This window comes from Sus scrofa, chromosome 12, assembly GCF_054392235.1.
Source record: "Sus scrofa isolate SSC_HxYL_T2T_F1_AM1 chromosome 12, Sscrofa_HxYL_maternal_Yorkshire_Landrace_v2.0, whole genome shotgun sequence".
Taxonomy (NCBI): Eukaryota; Metazoa; Chordata; class Mammalia; order Artiodactyla; family Suidae; genus Sus; species Sus scrofa.
Window position 1 is genome coordinate 61,567,679 of NC_139394.1, and position 13,967 is coordinate 61,581,645.

At 47.0% G+C, this 13,967-nt stretch overlaps 1 protein-coding gene across 20 annotated transcripts in view; it reads left to right on the top strand.

Moving 5' to 3' along the window:
• The window catches only part of DNAH9 (dynein axonemal heavy chain 9), a 330,145-nt gene that overhangs the window by 240,835 nt on the left and 75,343 nt on the right, over positions 1-13,967 (top strand). For 19 of the 20 annotated variants that reach the window (XR_014821870.1, XR_002337369.2, XR_014821872.1 and 16 more), the window contains 4 exons: positions 1,298-1,462; positions 6,659-6,799; positions 9,212-9,382; positions 12,474-12,596. Coding sequence is in view for 13 of the 20 variants with exons in the window: in XM_084986157.1 (XP_084842283.1) it covers positions 1,298-1,462; positions 6,659-6,799; positions 9,212-9,382; positions 12,474-12,596 (600 nt within the window). In the remaining 7 variants the exon portion in view is untranslated. Of the gene's footprint in view, positions 1-1,297; positions 1,463-6,658; positions 6,800-9,211; positions 9,383-12,473; positions 12,597-13,967 lie in introns of those variants that run through there. The other variant, XR_014821873.1, reaches the window with a different exon arrangement.

Sequence of the window (13,967 nt, forward strand, 5' to 3'; positions counted from 1 at the left end):
GCGTCTTAGCATAGGCTGCCATCACAAAATACCACGGACCACGTGGCCGAGACACCAGACATTTATCTTCTCACAGCCTGGAATTTGGAAGTCTGAGGCAGGGGGCCTGCACGGCTAGTTTCCAGAGGGACTGTCTTCCTGGCTTGTGGGTGGCCGCCATGGGGGCACAGCCTCTTCCTTGTGTGTGCAGAGTGCAGGCTCTGTGTCTGCGACAAGGGCAAACATCCCATCAGGACCTCATTTAACCTTAACCACCTCCTTGGAAGCCCTGCCTCCAGGGCGGTCGCAGGGGCTGGGGGTGGGGCAGGGCTTCAGCGTCTGAATGTGGGAGGACACGGTTTTGTCCACAGCAGGTAGTGTCCCTTTTTCCCTGCTCCTTAGATGTGGTCAGGTCCTAAATGTAGGGTGATATTAGAGTGCCGGGGGCTAATTTAAACTTGGACCGTCAGGAAACATTCTACGAGGAACTGATCCCCAAATCATTTGAGAGCCTTTGGCGCAATGCTCCCAGCAGAGGGAGGCGTGAATCCTGCTTGAAAGGCAGGGCCGAGGTGTGTGTCTTTAAGAAACAGAACATAGGCCAGGGTGACTGTGGCTGGAGCCTCCAAGAGGAGACTTGTTCTGCCCTTGGATCCAAAAGCAGCAATGCCCGTCTGTACAAGAGCAAAGAAACTGCAGCTGCCCCCCAGCCCAGTAAGAGAGTGCCCAGGGCTTTAGGGCGCAAAAGCTAACAGTCAGAGGGGAAGATGAGGTAGGGTCTGCCCGGATTCCAGTGCCCTCCTCCGCCTGGGGGGTGGGGGGTGGGGTCCTGCCATCATCTTGTCCAAACAGGCTGACACCACTTCTAGTTGTTGTTTTTAAGGGGATCTATAGGAGAGCTCTTCCTTTTGGGGGCAGTAAAGTGGTGATAAGAGAGGACCCTCCAGAAAAGTAAAACTTGACCCCACCCTCTAACCCTTCCCAGAAGTGACCTCCACTTGGTGGCTGACCGTGTCCCAGCATTATGCCCGGCCTCGCACTGCACTCCTGCGAGTAGAGACAGGTTAACCCAGCTGAAGTTACTGAGGTGTTATGGGGTAACGCGGCCCAGGGGTCACATGACTAGTCATGCGTACAGTTGGGGTTCGGTTCATCCACTGACCTCATCTGCTCCTGGTCCCAAGCATGCTGTTCTGCCTCCAGTTTGCTAAGAGAAGAGACTCTGACCCCACAGCCCTTTATTTTTTCAGACCTTCCCCAAGAGTAGGAGGCCCTGCGTTGTTTCTATTCCTGACTCCCCCTTACTTGACATTTGCAGTCAGAGCTCACGAAGCAGCAGAATGGGTTCAAAATCACCCTCAAAACCCTGGAAGACAACCTGCTGTCTCGCCTCTCCTCGGCCTCCGGGAACTTCCTGGGAGAAACCGCCCTGGTGGAGAACCTTGAGATCACCAAGCAGACGGCAGCGGAAGTTGAGAAAAAAGTAAGACCCAGCAGCCTCGGCTGCGAGGCGGAGGCCCTCCTTCTGGTCCCCAAGTCCAACTTCTGGGGAAAAAAAGTCAAGAGTAACAGAGGGCTCTTGCATCTTCCTGAGTTTCTTCCAGAAAGCCAAGCTAGGCAGGATTCCTGAAGGGGCTACCTCGCATCCCGCGTGACGCAGAGCCCTCCCCTGGGAGATGCTCTTGAGAGCTCTGCCCCCATTCGCTTGCTTAGCACGTACAGCGGGCAGGGCCTGTATTCAGGGCAGAGACCAGTCGTTCAGACTGAAACTCCTTGAATCTGCGGAATTGCCCGGAAGCTAAGGAATCGCCCTGTCATACCAGTTGACCGGTTCAGGCGTGACTGCTCCTCGGGAAAAACCCGCAGCCTGCAAGAATCTCACCAGCCTGATTTTAACGAGCAATCTCCAGTGGCGTCCCGGGAAACGGCTCCCAAAACAAGCAAACAACAAACGAAACAAATATCATCCTGTATTTCACAACATTTGGGAGACTTTGATTTCCCTTATGGGTGACTACAGGACGGGCCTTGATGAGGCCAACCCCCTGGCCCTTTCCCAGCAGACTGCTGACCTCACAGAGGCCCTTCCACATCCCCAGTTGTGCTCTTGGGTCAGAAGAGTAGTTAAGATTCTTGTTTGGAGCAGGATAAGCGTGTCTGAACAGTGTCCAGGAGCAATGCACTTTGAAAGGATGCCTTTATTGTCAGGTTGATGGGATTTCTCCAAGTATGAGAAAAAAGACTTTGTCCCAGGTAAGGACAAGTTAGGAAAGTGAGAAGCGATGATGAGCAGGGCAGGTGAAACAGGTCTTACCCCCTCTGGGACAACACACAACTAAGGCTGGAGTGAGAGGCTGAAAGTAGAAGGGCCCGGCCTTGCCTGCCTCTGTGGCTGTCGTGTGACCACCACCATGTTTTAGTGCTGCTTCTCTATGGCCTCTAAGTCTCCAGAGAGGAGCAAGCAGAGCTTGTGAAACAGCTGTAGTAGAAGATCTACTGCCTCGGGCAGGAGAGATGGGGAAATGGCCCCTCGCTCACACAGAGGGAGATCAGGATGCAGTCAACCCTGTTTACCTCTCCACCCCTCCCCATTCCTCCCTCTTCCTTCTTTTTCTTTCTATTTCAAGTCAATGAACAATTGTGAGTGCCTGCTGTGTGCCAGACATCGTATGGAGCCTTTTTTTCTTTCATCATTTCTTTTCTTAATGTCTTCTTCCTCTTTCTCATTCATTCATCCAACGAATACTTACTTGGGGGCTCTTATATTCCAAATTCCATGACAAAAGTTAGGGGTACAGCGAGGAAGCCAAGAATCCCAGCCTCCGCTAAGGGAGAAAGACAGGCAGTTACAAAACTGTGATGAGGGCTGTAGGAGAGGAGGCACATGGAGTCACGAAGACAGAGGAAAAGCCCTCAACCCACGATGGGTGAGAGGGAAGGGATGTTTTCCTGTAGTGCGGCGACTGGAACACGGAGAGATTGTTGAGGGGGTGACATGGTCGCTGGAGATGAGGCATGGAAGGTGGACTGCGTTTCACGTTGCGAAGGGCTTCGGGCACCATGCCAGGAAGTATGAGTTGTTGATGGGAGCTGGGGATCCACTCCAGCTACAGTGTGGAGATCTTGGGAAAGCAGGAGGCAGCGAAAGCAGCAGGGGTATGGTAATTCAGATTAGAGGTAATGGTTACCCAACTTAGGGTTGGCAGTGGTGGTGCAAAGAAGTGAGAAAATCCAAGGAAGTAGAATTGAAAAAGGTTGTTAATTGATTAGGTATGATGATACATGGATAAAGATAGAATCAAGGAAATGTCTCAGGTTCCAGGAATAAATATCTAGGTGGGTATTGGTGCCAGTACCTGAAAGAAGAGAGCAAAAGTAGATTTGGGAATGTGAAGAAATGATAGTTTTCGTTTATGTCATGTTGAGTTCGAAATGCCTCTGGGCCATTCACATGGGAATGTTCCAGGGATTTGGGGATATGGGATCTTGACTGGGGACAGAGTGATGAGAGTCCTGAGCAAGTACTTGACCACTGAAACTTTAGGGTGAAGCCACCTGGGCGATGTGTGTGCAGTGATAAAACTAGAAGTAGAGCACTGAGGAATGCTAATACATTTCAAAGGAAGTACAGAAGACACACTGTTGAATAGAGCAGAAATGGGAGGAAAAGCAGGTAAATAAGGCATTATGAAACAAAACATTTCAAGAAAGGATGTCAGTGGTGTTGAATGTTGCTCAGAACTCAAATAAGATACAGCGGCGATGGGTCTCCCGAATTTTGCAAAAAGGAGTTAGCAATAACCTTGAGGAGAATGGTTTCCATGAAGTGGCGGAAGCAGAAGCCACCTTGCCTTAGAATGAGAGTAAATGGGAGTCAAGAAAGGGGAAGCGAGTCTGTGCAGCTCTTTAAGGAAGCCAAACTACGAGATGGTGGTGTGGGGGAGGGAAGGATTGTAACTTAAGGAGGACACAGCATCCTTGGAGACTTTGATGGAGTCAAAGGTGGGAGAGACTGAGGATGCCAAGATCCTAGCTGGACATGGGAGGAGGCATGGATGGTAGAGAAGAAGAAGCAGTTGAGAAGAGCTGACTGTACAGCAAAAAGAAGAATGGTTGATATAGTGGGAGTACATAAGAAAGTCAGGGGAGGAGTTCCCGTTGCAGCGCCACAGTTAGCGTATCCGACTAGGAACCGTGAGGTTTCGGGTTCATCCCTGGCCTTGCTCAGTGGGTTAAGGATCTGGTGTTGCTGTGAGGTGTGTCGCAGATGCCGCTTGGATCCCGAGTTACTGTGGCTCTGGTGTAGGCCAGCGGCTACAGCTCCGATTAGACCCCTAGCCTGGGAACCTCGATATGCCTTGGGAGTGGCCCTAGAAAAAGCAAAAAGACAAAAAAAAAAAAAAACAGAAAAAAAAACAAAGGAAGAAAAGAAAGTCAGGGGAAATATAATTCAGGTCACTGATGAAGAGCTTATCTTTAGAAAAATGGAGAGTTAGTTCCCATATGAGAGTGGCGAGGAGGCAGACGTGAGTTTAGAAACGGTCCATGGGTCCAGGACAGCAGCAAGAGTAGGGGGTAGAAAATTAAGGGAGTAGAGAGGAAGGCAGCAATTAAGGAACTTCCTTCCTGATGGTCTCTGACAGCTTGAGTCGAGTTCCTCTGCTGAGAGCGAGGGAATGGTAGTGAGGTAAGGCACCTGGGGAGAGGAATTAAAGTTTGCAATAGCTGTTGCAGGAGAGAAGGAGAGTTAACTGGGGGCACAGATTAATGGGCAGCATTAAGGACCCAGGTAAGCATGAAGAGTATGAATCTGTGATAACCCCAGTCTGAGCAATTATGTGATTTTTGTTCAGTTCTACTCCCTTCTGAGAATCTTTGTCTTTTAACTACTGAATTTAACCAATTTACATTTTTTAACATTAACGATATAGCTGAATTTCTTTCTATTATCTTAATTTGTACTTTCTGTTAACCATGCTTTTTGCCATTTTTTCTCCTTTCTTGTTTTTTCTTTATCCACCTCATTTATCCTTTGCAGATTTTAAAGTTATTTACTATTACTATTTTACTGATTAATCTTAGTTATTTATATATGAAAAATGTATTTCATTTTACATGTGACAATACATATATTGACTTAACAAAGTCTAAAATTAAGCACTATATTTAGCCTCTTCCAAAACAATATAAGGATTTTAGAATACTTGGATCATTGTTCTCCATCTTCTGTCACTGTTTTATAACATTTTAGTGCCACCTTGCTTTCATCTACTACTTCCAAACTCGTTATGGTTTTATATTCTTTGTTATTTAGATGAACCGTGTACTTAAGAAATTCTTACAGTTGCCTTGTGGCTCAGTGGGTGAAGGATCTGGCACTGTCACTGCTATGGCTTAGGTCGCTGCTGTGGCAGGGGTTTGATCCCTGGCAGGAATGTCTGCACACCCTGGGAGTGGCCAAAAAAAAAAAAAAGAAGAAGAAGAAAGAAATTCTTGCATCTCATTTATTCCTTTTGGATGCAGTTTTCTTCTAATTGAAGCAAATAATTACTTCTTCAAGGGCTTGTGAATAAAAAGTTTTCTTTGGCATTGACTGCTTCCTCAAAGTAAAAGCTCTGGTCTTTCATCAATTCTGGAGAATTCTTAACTATTGTAGCTCAAAAATTGCCTCTCTCCCTTTCTCTCTATTCTCTACTTATTTCTGTTAGATGTGATTTTTAATCTTCTCATTTTATCTCTGAAGTCTCATAACCTCTTTTGTATATTTTCCATCTTTATTTCTCTCTGAGCTGCTTGTGTAATAGTTTTGTCAGATTTATCTGTTAGTTTGCTTGTACTCTTTCAGCTCAAGTCTATTATTTAACCAGTGCACCGAGTTTTCCATTTAAATAACTGTATTCTTGTTTTTAGAAGTTCTAGTTAGCACTTTTTCAGGTAATGTTGGTTCTTTTTTATAATGTCTTGATTTTATGCTTTCTTTTATCTCTACCACTTTTAAATAGAATAGTTCATGGTGAATTTTAGGTAGTTCAGTCATCTTAAGCTCTTGGAATGCTAATCCTTCTGGTATTTTTTTGGGGGGGTTCTTCTAACTGTTCCCTTCAGCAACACTTCCTCCTGAAGTTTGTAATTATGTACCACAAGCTCATTTTCAATAGGTATCATTGTTTTCTTCTGTGGGACTCGTATGAATTAGTAGTAGTGTGGCTCTATTCTGGAGGTCACACTGAGGTTGTCTGTAATAGCATGTTCCTATAGAATCCCTAATCCTTTTCTTGTTTTTAACCTCTGATGAGAAATTTTCTGAATATAGACTATTCCACTGAAAGTGATTTTCTTTGTGATTTTACATATTACCTCATAAGAGTTAAGAAAACGGAAAATTAGATGCTGCTGCTTTTACTGGATTCCCACTATACATTTCTCCCACATTCCCCCACCCCACATCGCCCCGAGGGGCTGACACGCTCACCCCGAGATGGACTAGCCGTGTGATCTGTTTCTCACTCAAGCTCGATGATGCAGTGCCATGGCAGCTTTCTGCCATTGTAGCCACTGTCCCCACCCTGCTCTGCCCACTCCACACACAGACACAGGGTGCTTCCTCAGAGAAGCCGCGTGGATTCTCAGGAAGCCCTGCTTGTTTTGAACAACGGACCACCATTTATTTTTGTAACAGGTGCAGGAGGCCCAGCTGACGGAAGTGAAAATCAATGAGGCCCGAGAGCACTATCGGCCGGCAGCTGCCCGAGCCTCTCTGCTCTACTTCATCATGAACGACCTCAGCAGGATTCACCCCCTGTACCAGTTTTCTCTCAAGGTGACTTACACCTGCAGGCTTTTGCATCATCCTATAAAGCCGTACGACGAACGTAGCCAGTGCAGCTCTCCAAGGCAACTATCCACGCACCGCCTTAGCCGTGGCAGGCATTTAAGATCAAATTCAGCAGAGCAGTTCCATTGCCGTTAATTTGAGCTTTCGTGGCTCATTGGTTACTTGGCTGGAACAGAAGGAGAGGCCACGGCAGGTCTCGGCCCTGCTCGCTCAGTAAATACATGTGCTAGAGTGGGTCCTGTGCTTACTGAACGTGTGGAAGAGAGTGCCAAGAACTGTCAGAAGCGACCCCTGCCCCTAGAGCTTAAAATGTAATAGAGACGATCAAATGTGCATGTCGTTCGTATCAGTTAAGAGCGAAGCACGCCATGCTGATGGTCCAACTTTAAATTATTTTCCTTATTACTCTAATATCCTCAAAGCTACTGCTTTACGGTTGCTGAAATAGTTCTAAAACCAACGACTTTAGCAAATCGTAGTGCTGACTAAACACATCTTACTCATGAAAAAGTGAAGACCTGTGAATTTTAAGTACGTCTCTGAAAAGTGTATCTCTCTCCCCTAAGGCTCTCACCGAAAGACCACAACTGAGGAGGCACTGGGGGGGTGGAACATTTCTGAGGAACTTCTTTGATTTAACTCAACAAACTGAAAGTGTGCACAAGCACACACACGCACACGCAGAGAGCGCGCACCTCATTCAGTGAAGGTCAGCTGCCATGTGGAGGCCAGGGCGTGGGGGTGAAGATGAGCTGCTGAGAAATCAGAGGGCTGCCACTACCTGGAACTCAGTCACTCGGGGACGGCATTTTATCCCGCCCTAATCCGCCTCCCTCCACTCGGAGTCTCAGCAGATTCAGTGAACTGTGTTTGTAATATTTTGTTTCTAACAGAAATCCCATGCTTGGCATTATATTCAGGTCAAAGCAGCATATGAAAGAATAATAAAAGATTTTAAAACAGTATACAAGTTAGCATGATAAGCCTAGTAATGACGGGATCGCCTCCCTAGTTCGGCGACTAGTTGAAATCTACTGCCTTGACTCTTCCTGAAAAAAAAGGAAATTATATAAAGCCTGTGAAAATATATGTTCAAATTTTTTTTAAAAAGACTGAAAATATGCATAGCCAAAAATTGAAAAGATCAGGGAGTTCCCGTTGTGGTGCAGCAGAAACACTCCGACTGGGATCCATGAGGATGGGGGTTCCATCCCTGGCCCTGTTCAGTGGGTTAAGGATCCGGCATTGCTGTGAGCTGTGGTGTAGGCCGGCAGCTGCAGCTCCAATTCGACTCTAGCCTGGGAATTTCCATATGCTGCAGGTGTGGTCCTAGAAAAGAAAAAAAAAATTGACCTAATCATATTTTAAAAATCATAAATCATATAAAAAATCATATAAAAATCATAAAAAATTGACCTAATCATATAAAAAAGGACCTAATCATATCGTGATTTCTATTCTCTTTATTGAATCATTCTATTCATATCACATTAAAAATGTAGCATTCCTGATAGGAATTTTTATAAATAGTCAATATCTCAGTTTAAAATAGTGGAAAATTGATTCATGTGATTTTTTTTGCCACACCCACTGCACATGGAAATTCCTGGGCCGAGAATCAAACCCAAGCTTCAGCAGTGACCCGAGCCACAGAGAAAACACTGATACTTAACCTGTTATGCCATAGCGGCAACTACCATATGATTTTTATTTTACATTATGTCCGTAATATATGGTTCACAGCAGTAACTACCATATGATTTTTATTTCACTTTATATCCATAATGTATAGTTCAGAAGATGTAACCAAAGCAGGCTATTTTCCTACCATTGTTGGAAGGGTCCATGAGAAAAAAGAATTTGGAAAAGACTCATCACATGACTGTAGAGTCAATAGAAAAACAAGGAACACCTGATATTCTGATGATTACCAAAAGGAAGAGTAATTAACTAAAAATATTTTCAGTGCTGAGTGAATATTAAGAATACTCAGAGTTGTACAAGATATTGATTCTGTCCAGAATTTTACAATCTAGTGGATAGATTCATCCTAACTGGTTATTGTTGACTGTTTACTTCCCAGCAAAACTTACTGGGTTAAATCTAATTATTCTGGCCACTGGACATTTCTTTTTCACTGACCAAAACTTTAGGCTCCTCTCCGTGTGCCGCGTAGCGTGGTCCCCTTGGTGACAGCCTAGTAATTTATATGAGCAAACTAAGACAAAAGCTTGGCAAACTAAGACAGAGGTCTTCTTGTTCCCACTGTCCCTTCTTGGCAGGGACTGCGGGGAAACATTTCTGTGACTGGCAAGTTGTCATATTCATCACAGGAATGACTACTAGCCACGTACAAAGAGCTGTGTAAATTACCAGTGTCCTACCTCCCGCCCCCAGGCCTTCCGCACCGTCTTCCAGAAGGCCGTGGAGAAGGCTGCTCCTGATGAGAGCCTCAAGGGACGAGTGGCCAATCTAATAGACAGCATCACCTTCTCTGTGTACCAGTACACCACCCGCGGGCTCTTCGAGTGTGATAAGCTGACCTACCTTGCCCAGCTCACCTTTCAGGTAAAAGTGGGTTGAAGAACTTTCCAGAAAACAGGTCATTTTACAGCAACTATCCACTGGGTGTAAAGACACTTCCTTTAACATCGTTCCCATGGTATGTGAAGAGGCATCCGACGAGAAGGTCCAATATGGTGCATGTCTGCTGCCCCGACCGTTGTCCCAGTCGTGGCAGATGTGATTAATCGACTGGCGCACTATTTCGTGGTGATCCTGGATCATCTAAGTAAGATCATCCTCAAAAGAGCCTTCCAGCAGCCACTACCAATCAACAAATTAACCCTGAGGATGCAACTGGATGGCCAAACCAATAACAGGATGCTTTTTGAGATGCAGTAAGAGCTTTGTTAGAATATCGCTCATTATTTATTTACCTTCAGGATTACAAGTTTAATTTCTCAATAAGAAAGAATAAGAAGTTGCAAATGTCCTTCTATAGCTGTAGCAGCCTCGACCTTAGCAAAGTCCTTAAGAACTCTAATTCACAAGGGTTTGGGAGCATCATGGCCTCCATTGGTTTTGTTTTGTTTCTGGTTTTGTTTTGTCTTTTAAGGGCCTGTGGCATATAGAATATCCCAGGCTAGGGGTCGAATCAGAGCTACAGCTGGCAGCCTACACCACAGCCACAGCAACACGGGATCCAAGCCACATCTTCGAACTACACCACAGCTCCCCCCAACACAGGATCCTTAACCCACTGAGCGAGGCCAGGGGTCACACCTGAATCCTCACAGATGCTAGTCAGATTCTTTTCTACTGATCCACAAAGGGAACTCCAGGGCCTCCATTGTTAATAAGAAACACTTGTCTTCTACTTATTCTCCGCATCAAAAACCATGAAAATTTACCTCCTTGCACCTATGTCTCTAATCCTTTAGGACTGGGATTTTTTTCCTATATATAAATTAGAAGCACAGACCAGATTATCCTGTAGGCCTCTTCCAATTCTAAAAGTCAGATAGAATTCCCTGGTAGCCTAGCAGTTAAGGATCCAGCGTTGTCCCTGCTGTGGCTCAGGTCACTGCTGTGACATGGGTTCAGTCCCTGGCCTGGAAACTTCCGCATGCCATGGGCACAGCCAAAAAAAGCCAGATATTCTGGAATCACTTCTGCGCTGATGCTGTCTGCACGTCCCGAAGCATGAACTCATAGGGGGCATCCGCATGGCCTCTCCCTCTCACCCTGTGCACTTCCCTCTCCAGCTCCGATGATGGCTTGGCCATCACAGGAAGAACTTGAGCCCCAACAGAGATGAACTCCCTGCTGCCACTCATCTCTCCCCCCACCCCCGCCGCCGCCGCCGCCGCCACCCCCAGGCCCATGGGGCTTCCGCCCCCTAGAGTTCAGTCCAGTCTCCTCATAAATATCGCACCCGCATCTCACAAGGGCTTCCTCGCTTCATCTGCCATTCCTAGGCTGTTTTCTCCTTAAAGACTTTTCCTCAGACCAGCCACATTATTTTCCCTTGGCAAGTATTCCCATCTGTGACTTCTCAGCAGACAACGCTATTTGAAGGGGTGAGACCCATTTCCTGAGCACCCCTCAGTGTGAATTGTTAGTTCTAACCAAGCCAAACGCCTTTTCCTCCCATGCAGCCACCACACTCGTTCCGTCCGCAGCCTCTGCCCTCTCCACTGCCCAGCCCTGGAAGGCCTGTCTAAATCTTCCCGTTCCTCAGCTTCTCCACAACCCATTTCAAAACCACTTATAGGAAGTAAGTCAGAAAGAGAAAAACCAATACCATATGATATCACTTCTATGTGAAATCTAAAATACGGCACAGATGAACCTACCTACGCAACAGAAACAGACTCACACACGTGGAGAACAGACTTGTGGTTGCCGGGGCGGAGGGGGGAGGGGGGAGGGGGTGGGATGGACGGGGCGTTTGGGGTTCATAGATGCAAACTATTACAGAATGGATAAGCAATGAGGTCCTACTGTACAGCACAGGGAACTCTAACCAATATTCTGTGATAAACTATAATAGAAAAGAATATTTAAAAAGAAAGTGGACGTTCCTTCAGTGGCACACAGAAAAGAATCCGACTAGGAACCATGAGATTGCAGCTTCGATCCCTGGCCTTGCTCAGTGGGTTAGGGATCTAGCATTGCCATGGGCTGTGGTGCGGGTCACAGACACGGCTCAGATCTGACATTGCTGTGGCTGTGGTGTAGGCCGGCAGCTGTAGCTCCAACTGGACCCCTAGCCTGGGAAACTCCATATGCCATGGGTGTGGCCCTTAAAACAAAAATAAGGAAGGTACATTTATGTATAACTGAATCACTTTGCTATACAGCAGAAATTAATACAACATTATAAATAAACAATACTTCAATTAAAAAAAAAACTTACATGGAGCTCCTGTTGTGGCTCAGCAGAAACAAATCTGACTAGTATCCATGAGGATGCGGGTTTGATCCCTGGCCTTGCTCACTGGGTCAGCGATCAGGCGTTACTGTGAGCTGTGGTATAGGTCGGATCTAGCATTGCTGTGGCTGTGGTGTAGGCTGGCAGCTATAGTTCCTATTGGACCCGTAGCCTGGGAACTTCCATATGCTACAGATGCAGCCCTAAAAAGAAAAAAAAAAAACAGGCAAAAACAAACAAACACCTCACACACGGAAAGTTTAGTCAATTTAATCCCCCCACCCCTGCTTGCTGGCCACTCCTCCATTCTGGAACCCCATCCGTGTTCCTGATTCTCGTGTGCCCCTCTGTTTTGCATTTATCCACCTGTTACTTTGACCCTCTCTTCAAATGATGTCGTTTGCATGTGCCATCTTCTCCGTCGGCCTGCAGGGATGCGGTTCCTGGCATTTGTGATTGATTCACAGAGTCCTTGTTACCAAGACAGAGTCATTCACTGCCTGCATTTAAGTCACGCTGACGTTTGGGGTGAAGACAGACGCTCCCAGAGGTGATCCACACGGATATACACTTTCTCCCGCTGCATCCTCTTTCAGCAGCCAAACCGATGGCAAGCTCTAGCGTTAGAAGTAGCAGCAGTTACACTGAGGGACAGCCGCGAGGGTCTCCAGGCCCCGCGCCTGCCCCCAGGTAAGGAAACAGTGCCCTCTTTCCGTGCTGCAGATTCTCCTCGTGAACCAGGAAGTCAGCGCTGCAGAGGTGGACTTCCTGCTCCGATCGCCATGGCAGACAGGCGCCACCAGTCCCGTGGAGTTCCTGTCCCATCAGGCCTGGGGTGGCATCAAGGTCAGTACCATCCGCTGGGGAAGAAGTCCCCTTCTCCCCCCACAACGTGTTTTCCTGACACGTGTGCCCAGGAAGCAGCAGTCCCTCTCAGGGGCTCACCAGGAGCTGTGTTAAACAGCGGTGCGTCCCTTGGCTGCACCCCTTCCTGGGCCTCCTGGGAGGGCTTTGCAGAGGAGCAGGCATGAGCTCGGGTACAGACTCTGCCTCCAGGATGTCAGGGGTCAGAAAAAGCCTTGAGCGTTTCTGAGTCCGCTGAGCTGCCTTCCACCTGCTGCGCTCAGGGCCGAACATGGGCTCCTCTGTGAGGCCCCAGCTGGCAGGGAGAGGCCACACTAGCACATCCATAAGCTGGACAAATGCCGGCCTCTGCCCAGCACCTGTCTCCGCATGAGTCCTGACAGCCTCAAAGCAGAGGCTGCCTTCCAGCCTGGGAGTCTCCAGGTTAATAATGGCTCACATTATTGAGCACCTTAGAAATGCATTACCGTTTCTGGTTCTCACGTTCACCTGGGCAGTAGGTATTATCTGTTCCCGTTTAACATGTAAGAAAACTGAGGTCATTCATCGTATAAGTAGCACATCTGGGGATCAAGTTCTGTTCCGTCTGATGGCAAAGCCCGTTTCCTTTTCGTGGACTTACTCGGCTTAGTTTTGTTGGGATTCTCTGAACATTGGAAAGATCACAAACTGTGAGCTTCGCTGGCCAGGGCCATGGCCGCATTCACAGGCCCCGACTCGTGGGTGGAGTGGCAAGTGTGGATTCAGTGAACACCAGCCTCAGAAAATCCAGAGTGCTCTCCCGGGGGCAGCTGTCCAGCCCCGCCCTGAGTGGGGAGGGTGAGGACCAGCACCTGCACAAAATCAATCCTGTTTATGACCTTCGATGTTTGCTGCCTTTCCTGTAAGTTTTGTAGCGTGAGGAAATCAGAGGCTGAAGTCTAATGGGATTGGCTGTCTCTTTACACGTTTTACTAAATGTTTGAGATAATGACTCATATGCAAGTATAAGAAATAACAGAGGTATCCTTCGTGCCCCGTTTCCCCCAGTGGTCACATCTGGCTTTCCTGTACCACAGCGTTATCTCCAGGAAGCTGACATTGGTACAGTCCTCTCTTATTTCACCGGTTTTTCACGTATCTGTGTGCGTGGTGTAGTTTTATCACATGTGAAGATTCATGCAATCACCTCCACAGTCAAGATCCAGAAAATCCCACCTGCTGTGTATGTCGCCCCATCATAGAAACAACTTCCTCCTTCCCCAAATCCTAATGCCTGGCAACCACTAATCTCTTCTCTATTTGTATAATTTTGTCATTTCAAGGATGTTATACAAATGGACTTATACAGTGTGTAATCTTTGGGGACGGGCT